Source organism: Stigmatopora argus, chromosome 11, assembly GCF_051989625.1.
Source record: "Stigmatopora argus isolate UIUO_Sarg chromosome 11, RoL_Sarg_1.0, whole genome shotgun sequence".
NCBI classification, from domain to species: domain Eukaryota; kingdom Metazoa; phylum Chordata; class Actinopteri; order Syngnathiformes; family Syngnathidae; genus Stigmatopora; species Stigmatopora argus.
Genome location: NC_135397.1, coordinates 18,228,919 through 18,245,199, shown reverse-complemented (window position 1 = coordinate 18,245,199; position 16,281 = coordinate 18,228,919). Strand labels below are relative to the sequence as shown.

At 43.6% G+C, this 16,281-nt stretch overlaps 1 protein-coding gene across 8 annotated transcripts in view; it reads left to right on the top strand.

Moving 5' to 3' along the window:
• Window positions 1-16,281, top strand: part of zswim8 (zinc finger, SWIM-type containing 8) — a 241,622-nt gene that overhangs the window by 36,284 nt on the left and 189,057 nt on the right. For all 8 annotated transcript variants that reach the window (XR_013303934.1, XM_077613657.1, XM_077613656.1 and 5 more), the window contains exons 6-7: window positions 8,450-8,531; window positions 8,643-8,763. Coding sequence is in view for 7 of the 8 variants with exons in the window: in XM_077613657.1 (XP_077469783.1) it covers window positions 8,450-8,531; window positions 8,643-8,763 (203 nt within the window). In the remaining variant the exon portion in view is untranslated. The remainder of the gene's footprint in view (window positions 1-8,449; window positions 8,532-8,642; window positions 8,764-16,281) is intronic.

The window sequence follows — 16,281 nt, the reverse complement described above, 5'->3', positions numbered from 1 at the left end:
TATGAACATACAATCACACAAGAATCATTTGAACACCCTGTAATACTGAAAGTTCTCCCACTTAGTAATTGGGGAGGGGTCTGAAATTTTCAGCATAGGTGCATGTCCACTGTAAGAGAGTAAAAAGAAAAATGCAAAAATCAAAGTGTATATATATTTTTTTCACTACGTATTTGTGTGATACAGTTCCAAATAAGTGTTTGAACACCTAAGAAAACCAATGTCAATATTTTGTACAGTATCCTTTTTTTGCAATTACCGTGGTACCTCGTCATACGACCGCTCGTCATACAAAATGCTCGTCTTACGGGGGAAATTTCGATCGAATAATTCGCCCGTGATGCGGTCAAAATTTCGTGATGCGACCAAGCCAGGTGACCATGGCATTTTTTTTGCATATCTTTCGTGTATAACAGTATCTACGAGCACGGAACTAATTAATTCAGACGAGTTTCTCATATGACCAGGAAACGCACAACGCACGGGCAAAAAGAGGGCTTTCTGGGTAATGAAGTATACTCGTGCACACAACGCCGATAGGCAATGGCACTCTTTCTCAGAATGAAACTTCATTACCCACAATCAATACGTGGGTAAGCTGAGCTGTTACATTTCCTGTTATTTTTATTATCTAATACGAGGAGTATTATATTACTTCTCGTTCGCTGCTCCTAAGAACATCAGCGGCACTGGCTCGCAATTCCCTCTTTGTAATATTTCTGGTCGCAACTCTCTCTCATAGGCGCCGTCCAGAGCGGTTGCAACCAGAGCCATTTCAACGAGGGAGTTGCGAGCCGGTCTTTATGAGCAGCGGAGCGATCGCTAAAATGTACTACAAGACTATTTCTCGTTGGCAAGTGGTCGTGGGTTATCCTATTGTGAGGACATTTGTGTGAATCATTTTCGGAATATTTTGAAGGGAATACGTAGTACAACAGCAAACAGCCCATCGATAGCAAACGTGAGGGTGGAGGCGTGGCAAACCGCCAACCCGGAAAACGAAGGTAACAAAAGATTACAACAAAATTAGAATTCAGTTTTGTGTAAAGTTACATTAAACTTATGTTTGAGTGTCTGTATATATTAATCCAAGTTAATTTAAATGTGTTTGTTCCGTTTACGAGTGCGTTGTCATGGAAAAAAACCAAATCCCACCAACCCAACCCCCAAACGTCTCTGTCTCCCGTCGGCGAAATCTGCCCGATTTTAGTTAGATTAAACACATTTTATTACTATTAAACCACTAGTTATGTGTTACTTTGCTAATAGATGGCGAATTAGAAGAAATAAAACATTTTTTCCAATCCAATATCCTGTTTTTGGTGTTTCTTCAGAGTTGGAACGAATTAATTTGTTTTCCATTCATTTCAATGGGAAACGTCCGCTCGAGTTACGAGAATCTCGTCATACGATCTCAGTCTCGGAACGGATTACGATCGTATGTCGAGGTACCACTGTATTGGGTTTAGGTCTGGAGACTGGTTCCCCCATGCCAGAACGTTGATATGCTTCTTACAGAGGCACTCATTGATGTTCCTGGCAGTGTGTTTTGGTTCATTTTCATGTTAGAAGACCTAGCCATGACCTATCTTTAATGGAAAGAGGTTGTTCCCCAAAATCTCACATAACTCCTCCATATCACCGAAATGATCATTGGCAAAATTAAGACAGACCTTTTCAAAAAAAATATTTCTCAAGATGGCGCCGTCAGGCGGCAGCCGGTGGAAGTAGCTCTGTCCGCTCTTATTCGTTTTTGTGTGGTTTACAGCATTTCTCTTTTTTTGAAATTACATTTTAATATTTCGTAATACCTTCCTTTGTACTTTACTCTACTTTATAATTTTTACTTTAATGTTTATACAACTTTCTTTTTTCTATTAGCTTGGTTTCTTTCTCCTAGTTCTCTTTTGGAACCATTCAGCCATGCCTCCACTGTCATACATATGGGATCAGCTGTGAACAAAACGAGCAACGCCTCGATGCCGCTGGAAATCTGTAGCTGGACAAAAGTGCCGGGAGAAGAAGCGACGCTTCAGACCAATCATTCCATCTATTATTATAGGGAAAGTGATAAGATGGAAGAGCTGTCGGCTCTTACCAGCCCAGAAACGGAGTATCGGGAGTATTGTACTCAGTTACTGTTGATTCTTCAGTTCCAGACTACTGAGGCACTGTGCGGATAAGCTTGGAATGATTTTTCATATTTTCAACCTCAGTCTCAGTCTGCACACGGTCCCCACCTTGTGGAAGACTTCCTGTGTGTGGTTCCAGTTTTTTGTAGCTCTATAATGTATCTTTATGTGTCTGTACCTGTTCTTGCTACTGCAACCAAGATGGTGCCGCTCAAGTGGTAGCCAGTGGAGTAGCTCCGTCCGCTCTTCCCGTATAAAACACACCCGTGAACCGTCCCCACATCACTGACTCTTGGCCATTGGCGGCTGAGGAATCATTTTATTCTCTGCTGACGGGAACACGTGGCGTGCCCCTCCCCGAGTTGCTGGGGAGACCGGCGTTCCAGCTGCCAGCCAGGCCATGCCGGACGCGGCGGCGTGCGGGGGAGGTGAGGGCGGAATGGGGAGAGCTCCGATGACCAAGCTTGGCCTGATGACGCCGCCCGTTTTGAAACGTGGTGTGATTGTTGTCCATTTTGGGACAGGGCAGGATGGATGACGCCTGCCCATTGCAGACAGGGCAGGATGATAGCTTCCTATTCGAGTCGGGGCTTGATGACGGCGACCACTTTGAAGCTGGGCAACATAACTTCGGCCCTTTGAGATCGGGCAAGACTATGTGGGAACTTTTGGAGGCGTGGGGAAAGGAGGACCGCCTCTTTAAGGTACCCGCTCCAACTAACCATCCTTGCATGGCCACACGCCTGCCCCGGTGCCCCGCTCTCGTGCACCTGCCCCGGCACCCCGCTCTCGTGCACCTGCCCCGGCGCCCCGCTCTCGTACGCCTGCCCTGGCGTCCCGCTCTCGTGTGCCCAGTGACGGCCATCCTCTTGGCGGAGGCGCCGGCGGCGGGGTAAACTTTGAGGCCGAGGACGGCGAAAACTCGGAGGCCGAGGACGGTCGAAAGCTCGGAGGCCAAGGACGGCGAAAGCTTGGAGGCCTCTGCATGGACTATCCAGGGCAATATGCACCACTACTGCTTAGCGGACGTGATTGGACGACCTCTCGACGGGTCAGCTTGCCGCTTCTTGCGGGCCGGCCGGGACCACCACCGGAAGGACCTGTTTGCCGCTTTTTTGCGGGCTGGGTCGACCTCCCGAAGGACATGTTTGCCGCTTCTTTGTGGGCTGCCGGGTCGACCTCCCGACTGCGGATTCATTTTTTTGTTGTTGTTTTGGACAGCATGTTTGCCCTCCTGCGGGCCCCCTGCCTCCCTCCCACTTGGTCGACATTGGAGTTTTGGATTTTGGGGACGTCTGGGATTTGTCCCTTAAGAGGGGGTACTGTCACGTTTGGTTTGGGAGTTAGGTGGAGGTGTGTATGTGCGTGTTTTCCTGTGTGTGCTCTCTGGCTGATGAGTGTCGCTCTGGGCTTCCCTTCCTTATGTGACCAGGTGTGCTTGATTCTTAATTATCCCTTGTGTCCCAGACGGTCCTACTGAGAGGGAAACTGGAAGAGGCTGGAGTAAGGAACCACCTAGCCGCATGGATCATCGACTTCCTCACTGACAGACCACAATATGTGAGACTCCAGGACTGTACGTCTGATGTGGTAGCTTGCAGGACGGGGGCCCCATAAGGCACAGTGCTCTCTCCACTCCTCTTCTCCCTCTACACATCGGACTTCAAACATAATACAGACACCTGCCACCTCCAGAAGTTCTCTGACGACACCGCTATTGTTGGACGAGTGACGGACGGGAACGACCTGGAGTACAGGGGAGTCATCACAGCCTTTGTTGACTGGTGTAGGCAAAACCACCTCTACATCAACACCAGTAAGATAAAGGAAATGATCATCGATTTTCGGAGGAATCCTCAACAGACCACTCAGGTGACCATCCAGGGTACAGACATTGAAATCGTGGAGAATTTTAAGTACCTGGGTGTTCACCTCAACAACAAACTAGATTGGTCCACAAACATAGATGCCCTGTACAAAAGGGGCCAGAGCCGCCTCTACCTACTGAGGAGTCTACGTTCCTTTGGAGTGTGCAGGACACTGCTGAGGACTTTCTACGACACTGTGGTGGCATCTACAGTGTTTTATGCAGTGGTTTGTTGGGGATGCGAGAGCACGGAGAGGGACAGGAACAGGCTGAATAAGATGGTCAGGAGGGCCAGCTCTGTTCTGGGCTGTCTTCTGGACTCTGTGGAGGAAGTGGGAGAGCGGAGAATGCTGACCAGGATGATGTCCATCATGGACAGCACCTCCCACCCCCTGCATGAGTCTGTGGAGTCCCTCCGAAGCTCCTTTAGCAATAGACTGTGGCACCCTCATTGCAGGAAGGAGCAGATCCTTCCTCCCATCAGCTGTCAGGCTCTTTAACAAAAAAATGGCTGAGTGTTAAGACCTACCGTATGCATGCATGTACCTTTATGTGTATGTATGGAAATATGTGCTAAGCAACACGCTTATTTATTTATATATTTATTCATGTATTCATTTCTTGACCTACTTATCACCTATCTATTTATGTCTAAAATGCCTTTCCTATTCCTGCATCCTCACCCTCTTGCTACTGTGACAACGAAATTTCCCGAATACAGGATGAATAAAATTATCCAATCCAATCCAATCCAATGTCTGGCTGTTGGATTATTGCTTCCGTTGTTCCCTGTCAGTCCAATCCCTGTTAGGTTTGTTTCTTTATTTGATTTTTACTCAGTCCTAAGTTTGTATGTCTTTTTCTGTTGCTTATTAAAGCTTTTAGTTTTGTGCACCAGCACTCTGTCTCGTTTTACTTCCTGCATCTTTGGGTCCGACTCCGCCGCACACCCGAGGCGTCCTATGACAGATATCGCACAAGATTTAAACTTAGTGTAATGTAATATTAAAACTTATTTTTAAGTGTGTATAGTAATCTAAGTTCATTTCGGTTAAATTTAACATTTATGTTGAGTTATTTCACATTTTAGTAGTGAAGATCATAAACATAGGGATGTGTTACTTCGTGAGTAGGAGGGTGAATTAGAATAAATAAAAATATGTTTTTCCATTATAAAATTCTGGTTTTGGTGTTTTGTCAGAGGGTCGGAATTGATTAATTTGTATTTTGTGCATTTAAGCCACCCGCGCGTATAAGCCGCACCCTTAAAATTTCCTTAAAATTGTTGGATTTTACAATTTCTCGGGTATAAGCCGCCCCTTGATTCCCAATTTTCACATTCATACTCATGGTTTTAATAAGGAGTACAAATGTGTAAATTTGAAGGGAAAATCTTCATCATACGTGGTATTTCTTAGATACTTTATTAATCAAAAGCACAAAAAGTTATCCAATCCAATTCTTAGGGTGAATATCATAAGGAAGTTAATATGCCTGTCTTTGTAAATGCTAAATATCGGATTAGTCAATTTGAAAAAAAAGTCTATCTTGATGAGAGCCTAATGCTTTCTAATGAAAGAAATTTCAATTTTCTTACCAGACATTTAAGATGTAGTGGCAGCCATATTGCTTCTAATGTCAAAATATCTCAATTCTTTCGATGGTTCCTATTATTCCTATTACTTTTCACTTTCGAACAAGAAATAAAACAAAAAAAACCTTAAAGTGGAATTGTTTTATTTGAAGATTAAGGCTACTCGCGTCTGGCTAGCCAATGCACGTGTAACTAGGTTTAGACGGCAGCACCCTAGGTAAGATGGGCACCCCACCTAGGTAAGATGGCCGTGCCCCCGAGCGAGCAGTGACGGGAATGTGAGTTCTTTCACGTTTTATGCAAGATACGTTTTTTTTTCTTGAATTTCATTCATAGATGTCAGAATAGATTTTGTTCAGCATTTTATCTGTTTATCTTTTCTTTATTTTGAAATAAATGACCGTATCGGCTGCATTCGCTTGCATCATGACGGCTCCATTGCGTTATGACGTCATTGTGTCATGGCGTCGTCAACTTGCAGTTTCCTGCATGTCATGTTTTTATGCGCATATAAGCCTGCCATCATTTTTTTTCGACAAAAGCGGCTTATATGCGAGTAAATACGGTAGTTATTTTCTATGGAAAAAATGATTTGAGATACAAGTACCGTATTTACTCGCATATAAGCTACTTTTGTCAGATTTTTCTTAAGATTTTCACTTCAAAGTAACACATTTGTACTCCCTATTAAAACCATGAATATGGAGGTGAAATTGCGGATCAGGGGGTGGCTTTTACGTTGAGAAATTGTAAAATTGAAATATTTCAAGGCAATTTTCAGGGTTTGGCTTATATGCGAGTCAATACGGTAAATTGACATACAAGCTCGGTCCCGCAACACATTAAGCTAATATCTTAAGGTATTACTGTATCTGCTTTTAACCAATAATTTTCATTTGGTTGCATTCCTAAATTGCTTACTGTGATTCGTGCCTGATGAAACTCAAATTTATTTTTCTGGTTTTCACAGTTCAGTTTTGTATGTCCACTTGTTATGGTAGTTGTATATGAACATACAGACGGAACTAATTCTGGACTTGATAATTTTCTTGTAAAAAGTACCCTATTTTCACACCCATTGGGGTCACCGACTTAAAGGGCGCTGTCTCAGTTGCATGTGAAATTTCTGTATTTTGCCCACACACAAGGTGCTTTGACTCCACGGACGCAACATTATGGTAGTGCTAACATGACACACGCTAGTATGCATGCTATCGTATGTTTTATCCTAGCACTATTGTAATGTTGCGTATTTAAAAAAAAGGCACCAGGAGCAAGAGTGAGTTTGATTGTGCTTTATTGACGTAATGTATACTGACATTAATATAAGTCAAAGCATTAAAACATACAAATCCATCCAAGTCAGAGGTGTCGCTGTGGGCTTTTGTAAACGTGATGCGGACGGGTATAAGCTCACCTTGGTAGCCAACACTAGCCTAGGCATCCACAACCAATTCAAAAATTGTCTCGTAACTCACTCGACCCTGCCTGTCAGTCTTTGTATGTCTATGATTGTCATCGGTCATCTATCTTTCCCAAGCCATTCGCCATACATCCGCGGACACTCATGGTAATCTTTTTTTACTTGTTAAGGCAGATTTTTCAGTGTCCTTTGCTTGTGAACCATGTACTCATTTTTGTTGAGGTCCCTCGATACAGTTTGATTTCCAGGTCCTTCCGCGTAGCAGATAGCACCCAGTTTGGACTGTGCCTCATAAGCGTATCTCTTTGCAGGTGCCATTGTCAGGGGCCAAACTGACATTTTGCATAATGTATAACTATATATGTTCCTATTGGTACATGTTCTTTTCTTGCACCCCATTCATGTCAGGGCTTTTCTTCTGTATAAAATTAGGGTGTCAGCAAGAAATGTACCATGACAGTCAAGCGATCAGGGTCATACAATGGCATTTACATGATTTTGAATTTACTACATACACAAGGTGCACTGACGGATTGGGCGCAATGTTCCCTCTAATTTTTTGTTTGTCTGGGCAGAAAGACAACCTTTCTGATCACACTGAGTACCGGTGTGAGCAACATCATCATTGCTCACTATGGGCACACACCAGTATCACACCTGCCATAAGCAGGTGCATGTCTACTACACATAAATGATTTAGTAATAATAAAATGTAATGATTAATATCTATGAATGGGCGGCCCGGCGGATGAGTGGTTCGCGCGTCGTCCTCACAGCAAAAAAAAAAAAAGGGGATTTTATTTTGTGCGCTCCATATGATTTGCTGTGCGCAGAGAAGACGAGAGTAGTGCGCAATTGCGCACGCGCACAGCTTTGAGGGAACATTGATTGGGCGCCCCGTCCATTTTAGAGAAAGTTTTTGACTTAAGTGCGCCATTTCGGCGTGAAAATAGGGTATTTCAAGTTTTTCCACCTCATTGGGTGCCAATGATACGAAAGCTTGTGAACTAAAATCCACACACAGAGTGCCAATTGAGTTTTTCATTTTTCATTTCCATATTTTCTTCCCGGGAGTATTGATTTATATATGTGGTCAATGCTCTTGCCATATTTTACGGCTAGACTGTGCAGGTTTTTTTAATTTATTAGTTGTATCTGTTGGTTTACACCACAGTTGTCAATTGTGTACCACTGAGTTTGTAAGTGGCCTGAATTAGATAGTTGTCTCTCTTATGAGTACAATCTCAATCGACCCCACATCCCCCACACTCAATTTACGCCACTATTAACTTTTGCAAATCAAATTTGACTTAACACTTGGTCACTGGTCAGTGTAAGTCTAATCTCAAAGTATGATAGCTCTTGGCATTCACAATCATTTTTCACTGTGCTGTGTATTCTATATCTGTTAATGTGTAATGTTGTTTCTTCAGATTTTACCTACAGCCCAACGACTACTAGATGAGTTGTTGTCCTCTCAGTCTACAGCAATCAACACTTTGTGTGGAGCTCCAGGTACTACAAATATCATTTTTAGTACTGGGAAATGATGGCAAAATTAATTAGTATTTAATCTTGGATGACTAACAGTGTTATAATGATAATAATGTGCTGTGATGTTTAAAGACCCGACAGCTGGACCTTCAGCCACTGATCAGAGCACCTGGTACTTGGATGAATCGACCCTCAGTGACAACATTAAAAAGACTCTGCATAAATTCTGTGGGCCTTCACCTGTGGTGTTCAGGTTATTTAATTTACATTCTTGACCTTAAACAAACGATATTGCTGTTTACATTAACTTGAACTCTTTCAAAAAATTTCATGTTCTATAATATCTCTCATCTCATCTCTCATTTTCTGAACCGCTTTATCCTCATTAGGGCCGTGGGGGGTGCTGGAGCCTATCCCAGCCAGAGACGGGGGACACCTTGAATCGGTGGCCAGTCAGTTGCAGGGAACAAGACGGACAATCATGCACACTCGCACCCATAGCTAGGAGCAATTTAGTGTCCAATCAGCCTACCATGCATGTTTTTGGAATGTGGGAGGAAACCCACGCAGACCCGGGGAGAACATGCAAACTCCACACAGGTGGACCGACCTGGATTTGAACCCAGGACCTCAGAACTGTGAGGCCGACACGCTAATCACTCGGCCCACCAGGCCGCCCTGTTCTATAACATTTACAATTTAATACTCACAGTCCTTATATATTGACCCACCCTGAATCCTCTGTTCACGTTTCACTCCAAAATGTCCATTGTCCTCCATTAAACCACAATCCCAATGTACTCCAACCACAAGCCAGTAGCAACTAACTGCCTTGTTAGCTAGCTAATCCGCTAGCCCGCAATTTTGTTGCATTAACTATACTTGAATTAGTTTAATTATACTTGAATTAGAAAGCAGAAAGGACACAAAAAACTGAGAATTAAAATTAGGTGCATGCACTTTAGCTAATGTTACTTTGAAATTGTATGGCATGCGCTCAGTCTCTACAAAAGTCAATAAAGATTTTCACAGATCCATAATTATTAAATTTGTGCAATATTTATTATTATTTTTTGGCGGCTTGCCTCTGCATAGTTTAAATCTATGACATATAAAGGGAAATGATCCGGCAGGAGTTATATGTGACAATGGAGGTCCTCCAGTGAAGCTACTCTGTGGCCCTTCTGATGACTGAGCTTCTCACCCTAAGCCTGAGGAGAAACACATTTCAGCCACTTACACCAGGGATCTATGACTGACAGCTCATGACCATAGGTGAGGGTAGGAATGTATATTGATTGTCCTTTCAACTCAGCTCCTTCTTCAACATGACAAACCGATGCTAAATCCACATCACAGGAGATACCACACCGAATATCATTCTTTCGCTCATTTCTGCTCTAAATCATGAACAAGAGATTCTTAAACCCCTCCACTCTTGGAAGAACCTCACGTGACCCGGAGAAAGCATTTCCTTTTTCCGACTTAGGACCATCATCTCAGCTTTGGAGTTCTTGACTGTCATTCTTACCACTTTACATTCGGTTGCAAACCACTCTGGTGTGTGATTTAAATATTTCATTCAGCCTGAAGCCAGACAAATTACCGTAATTTTCGGAGTATAAGTCGCAGGTTTTTTCATAGTTTGGCCGGGGGTGCGACTTGTACTCAGGTGCGACTTATGTGTGAAATTATTAACAAATTATTATATCATTATTACATACCTGTAAACCGAAGACTACATAAATCCGTATGACTGGCTAGAATGGCTAGAAAAATCTGTATATGGACTTCAGTATCCTTATGACTTATGTGAATCAGCACCAACAAGACGGACCACGATCTCGATTGCACGGATAGTACCTTCGCCCTGGACACTCCTACGGAACCCTTTGCCACCGACCTCCTCACTACGACTAACGACACGCCTACGCTGGTCACCTAGTACCTTCGCCCATCTCTGGAAAGCTCTCAATAAACAGACAATCACTCACGCAGATTGTGCTTTTGCCTGCTTTGGGGTCCTCCATCTCTGATCATAACAACATTCAGATTCACTTGGATGGTCCAAGCACATCGCAACATCCAGCACAAGACCCGAAGCAGGGGATCCACGAAACTAAAGGAAGTTCCCATAGAGTCTATAAGAGCTTCTTTTAGTTTGGCAAATTCCCCACTTCCGGTCCCGCACCAGATGCCGTCCAAGTGCATGCAAACGTCACCTCCTGTAATTTCAACATTAACACTAATTTATAACAAACAACAACTGAGAAGAGCTAAACAAAAATGGCACCGAAAAGAAAATCGTATTCTACAGATTATAAGATGCAAATAATAAAATTTGCAGCCGAAAACGGCAATTGAGCAGCAGAAAGGAAGTTTAGATACTCCAGCCACTTGATATCTCCGTGAATAGGAGCTTTAAGGCAGTCTTGCGTAACCTGTGGGAGCAGTGGATGAGGGAGGGCACAGCTTCACGGCAACCGGGAGAATGCGCCATGCAACGTTCCTGAAAGTCATTGAATGGATCGACAAAGCATGGGCTTCAGTGGCAACCAAAACCATCCTGTTGGGATTCAGAAAGGCTGGAATAATTGGAACTGCGACTGACGATGAGTCTGACGTAAGCGATGTAGAAGAGGAAGCGGCGCATCGTCTACCTCCCGAGTTGGGGGAGTTGTTTAAATGTGACATCGTTGGATTTAATGATTTGGAGTGTAACTTACCTTATTTTCACACCTATAGGGCGCACTTAAAAGTCTAAAATTTTCTCTACAATGGTTGATGCGCCCAATCGGTTGGTGCATTTTGTCTGTGCACTAAAGTAAATTTTTGTATGGACCTGACCGCTTGAGTGACTGGTTTTATTTCTTGCCGGCGCACTACTTATTGCGATCAACCCAGTGGAGGTTCACCCTAAAAATAGCCTCCCCGCGCATTCCAAGCATTACGGTAAATCCATTCAAAACATCCCAGGGGAGTGGTAAGGCATTTGACTTCCGTGTGCTTGCAGCGCCTTTAACCCTCAATACTTAAAGAAACAGCAAATCAAAGCTATACAGAGGAAATGCCTGGCCTGAATGACAACACAATGCGGGTGTGAACGCTTTGAAAATGGACTGAAGCCATGGATCGAACACAATTTAACAGCTTTGGTAACTGATAGGTTCACCAATAGGCATTCCCAAATGCACGCACAAATAGAGAGAAAAGACAATATTCTGGATTTTTCTTGCAAAGAGAAGCGAACCGGTGAGGTCAAGTCCTCGCTTCTGGCGTCACACGCTTCCTTTCTTGTTAATTAACTTCAAGGACCCCTAGTTTCAATGCAGCTCAAGTTGTTTTGAATCCTCTTTGTTTAGTCCACTCCAAGCATTCCAAGGTCCAAGGGGTGTTGATGTTTAATCTACCTAAAATTCTCAGGAGCAAAGCATTTACTTCGTTGCAAGCAACCATATAATAATAATATGAAGCTAAGTTTAATAGTAAAGCAAAGCATATTCTTCATTGCAAGCAAATATATAATCATGTGAAACTAATAATCCTCTAATGATAATGAGCAAAGTTTAATAGTAAATGATAGATCTGTAATACAACTTCAGGAATAGGCACAGAAAGAATGAGATTAATTTAAAGGAGATAGGTTTATTACCAGACTGCAGGATGGGGAGAGAGCCTGAACAGCTGTGAACCGCTCAGAGTCTGTTGTCCTTGCAACTCTCTCCGAATGAACAGTGGGTCAGTCTTTATATAGGAAAACAGGGTAGTGTTTCTATGACAGCAATGCAGGACAGAGTTTATGCAAACTAAACTTTGGGCTAATATGGTTAGACATTTGCAGGTTTTAAGTTTGTGCAAACAAGATGTTTTTATAGCTCACACAAACTGCTGTAGCCTATCTTACATTGCGCGATGCGAACAAACAATTGCAAACCGAGTTTGGCCACATGGCGCAATGCGAACAAACAATTGCAAACCGAGTTAGCCAACCTCTCTTACATTGCGCGATGCGAACAAACAATTGCAAACCAAGTGTGGCCAGCCGATCTTACATTCCACGATCTTAACAAACAATTGTAAGCCAGTTTGGCCACATGGTGCGACATGAACAAACAATTATTAAGCCAGTTGGCCAGTCTATCCCACAATTCCCTCCTGCTGTGACTATAAAAACATCGAAACTTTATTTGTTACCGACGCTACTTTTGAACGAAATTCTTCACAAATTACTGGAGTTTAGACCGACCAGAAGGGGGGAAAACCCTCACGCAGTTGAGGGAAAATTCCTCCCTTGACCTCCCGCTTGGGACGATCGCCTGGGGTCTCAGAATAGGAAAGACATATTAATTAGTGACAGTAGCACAACATCAGGGTCAGATTGGTATATGGATTGTTGCATGTGCATACAAGTTAGCATTAGCTGGGTTTACACAATCATGGTACGTTCGACTGTGGCATTAATGGTACGTTTGTTCAAAGCTGAGAAGCAGGGTAAACAGCAGGTTAGCATAACAAGCATGAGAGAAATAACAGTTACGAACAGTACTAGGGCTTTCAAAAAAGTCTGTGTCCATGAGCCCGAGAGGAACCAGTCAAGCCATCCCCGCTGTGGAACGGGATCTCTGGTCACAGCGCTCTGCATGTTCCTCATAGCCTGCAGGGCATCATGGACTGACCAGTACGCGCCGGCAGGAATGAAGGCGCAGCATGAGTCTCCCACCACGGCACACACACCTCCCCGCTGGGCGGCCACTCCGTCAGGAGCAAGGCGGCCCTGGACAATCACCTGGGCCATGGCGGCTACCCGGGCCTCTCGGCCTTGCTACAGCCGGACTGATGCGCCGCCACCGCCACAGGCCCGGAACCTGCAGTCAATGGTCTCCAGACGCAGGGGGTTCCTTGCTTCCTTCTTGGAACATTTTGCATAACCACTGAGTGAGAGAATCTGTTTCTCCTGTCTCCTCCACCACCAGTCTGAGTCTTACTGTTCCATTGGTTCTTTCAACAAGTCCAGCACTTTGGGGGCGGCAGGCGCAATGATACCTCAGGTCGATTCCAAGATGCATTCCCATAGCTTGCATCACGCGGCTCACGAAGCGAGCACCACCATCACTCCAAATGACACGTGGTATTCCATGGCTTGTAATGATCCTTTTGCATATGGCTTTTGCGACTGCCCTGGCGTCCGCTTTCTTGGATGGGCATATCTCAACCCACTTGGTCAATGACCACCAGACAGTGACAGTACCTGTATATGCCACCTTGGTTCAGCTCGATGAAATCCATGTTCAGAACCTCGAAGTGATATGTCCCTGTCTGCCTTGTTCCGCGCTTGGGTCGTTCATTGCCTTGAGAGTTGTGTCTACAGCAGGTGAGACAGTTTCTGCAAAACAATTTAAAGTAGGTTTGGAGACCTCTGGGACTATACTATCCTTCCTGTGGAGACATGGTTCCTCCCATGGCTCAATTTGGCAATCACTTTAAACAATGATCGTGTAACGCATGGCTTGTTTGCATAGAAGGCGTTCTTGTGTTGAGTGGCTTCTTTTGTTTCCCTTTGTAGTTTCTCTTTTGCTGGTCATTTATTTTAACCCTTTGTAAAAAGGTTTAGTCTCAATCGAAACGCTTTCACCTTTTTTGCATATGGAGACAATACAACCTATATAAAAGTTCCCTATGGTTTATTGCATTGCTCGCTGAGCAATAATCTTTCCATTCAATATTGGAGTGGTTGCGTTTCATTTTATTACGTCAGAAAGTTTATCTCACCTGTCTCCTCAAACGTTTCAACTGAGAGAACCTTCTTACAGTTTAAAAGATGGATCCGCATCCCCCGCTTGGCTATTTTCACGTCTGCTGGTTGGTCAGCAACACTTGGTATGGACGTTCCCACTTTATGTCGTTGGTAGTGCTTCTTTATACTGTAGGTTGAGCAACCAGGCTCCTGGCACCACCGTTGGTCCGTTTCCTGTTGAGAAGCAAACAAACAATTGCAAACCAAGTGTGGCCAGCCTATCTTACATTCCATGATCTTAACAAACAATTGTAAAGCCAGTTTGGCCACATGGTGCGACATGAACAAACAATTATTAAGCCAGTTGGCCAGTCTATCCCACAGTAAAGCAAAGCATATTCTTCATTGGAAGCAAATATATAATCATGTGAAACTAATAATCCTCTAATGATAATGAGCAAAGTTTAATAGTAAAGCAAAGCATTCTTCATTGCAAGCAAATATATAATAATGTAAAACTAATAATCCTAACATTCCCCCTGTTATTATATATTTGTACATAATCCCACAAATACATATACACTTGGGCGAAGTCCATTGGCTTGAGTTTTACCCGAATTCACCTTACTTGCATGTCTGGTCTGAAAAAGGAAGAACAAAATCATTCTCGTCCAACTAATTTTCATAATAAGCATAATCCTGGACATCAATGTTCCCACCAGTAGGCTGTCTAATAAGCGGATACAATTCTTGCAATTTGGAATGTGTTAGGGCAATTGCAGTAACCATAAGTCGGCTTAGCAAAGAGCGTAAGCAGGGGATAAGACAACACCCACACATTGTCAAAGTAGTAGCAAAACAGGCATTGATATCGCCAATTTTTATACTTGCCGAAGGACTTATCCCACCAGTCTGCCCAGGCGGACAGTTCCACTCCAGAATGCCTCTTCATTTCCGGTTCAGGGTCGGCAGGCCTTCACTGGCTCTGGTTAGGGACCCGTTGGGTGACGTGTCGTTGAGAATAAAGGTGCAACATTTCTAAACATTGCACACACACCCCCTGCTCCACCACAAGCATATCAACCGTCAGAAGCATATCAACCGCTTTGCGGTCCTGGAAAGCCATGAGACTGGTGGCTGCCAGCTGTTCCTTCATTGCTACAAATCCCTGCTCAGTATAATTTCCAAGTTTTTTGGACATTGTAATGGATGTTGTTTACCCTATTCATATTTTTATTCGGCGTAACGCAAATAAAAATTGACCCCTGATCCAATTTGGCCACCCAACCCATAAGTCGGCTCAACGCCGTCGAGAGAGGCCTGCCGCCGCACCGAAATTCAAAGCCGCCAATTGTATCTCCTCGGCTGTAGATGAAAAAACATATACCGGTTAAAACAGTGACTTGTCACTGCTTTCGTAATAGGATAGACACCGGTTCAATTTTTTTCTTTTCTTTACAAGCAGAACACTTTTTTTCTTTTTTGTAAAAACACTTTCCCCAAAGAATGGTGATTGAAGGAGTTGCTGTTATATCCGATTGTATTTTTCCTCGTCTGGTCGTTTGTTTTAACCCATTGTCAGAAGGTTGAGCCTCTATTGAAATGCCTTACCTTTTTTTGCATATGGAGACAATAAAACCAATATAAAAGAGATCCCGAGGGTTAATGTCATTGCTACCTGAGCAATAATCCTTCTAATCGATATTGGAGTGCTTATCTCGTCCATTTCGTTTTATTACGTCAGAAAGTTGTTCTCACCTGTCTCCTCAAACGCTTAAACTGAGAGAACCTTCTTACTGTGCAAAAGATGGATACATCCCCCTCTCGGCCATTTTCATGTCTGCTGGTTGGTCAGCAACACTTGGTATGGACGTTCTCACTTTGGGTCGTGCCAGTGCTTCTTTTTTATGCCGTAGATGAGCACCCAGACTCCTGGTCCAGTCCGTTTCCTGTTGAGAAGCACAGTCTCCTTATGCTAACCCAAATTCAATATGTTTCCCTATAGCTTTTTTAATTTTTTTATTTTATTGTTTAATT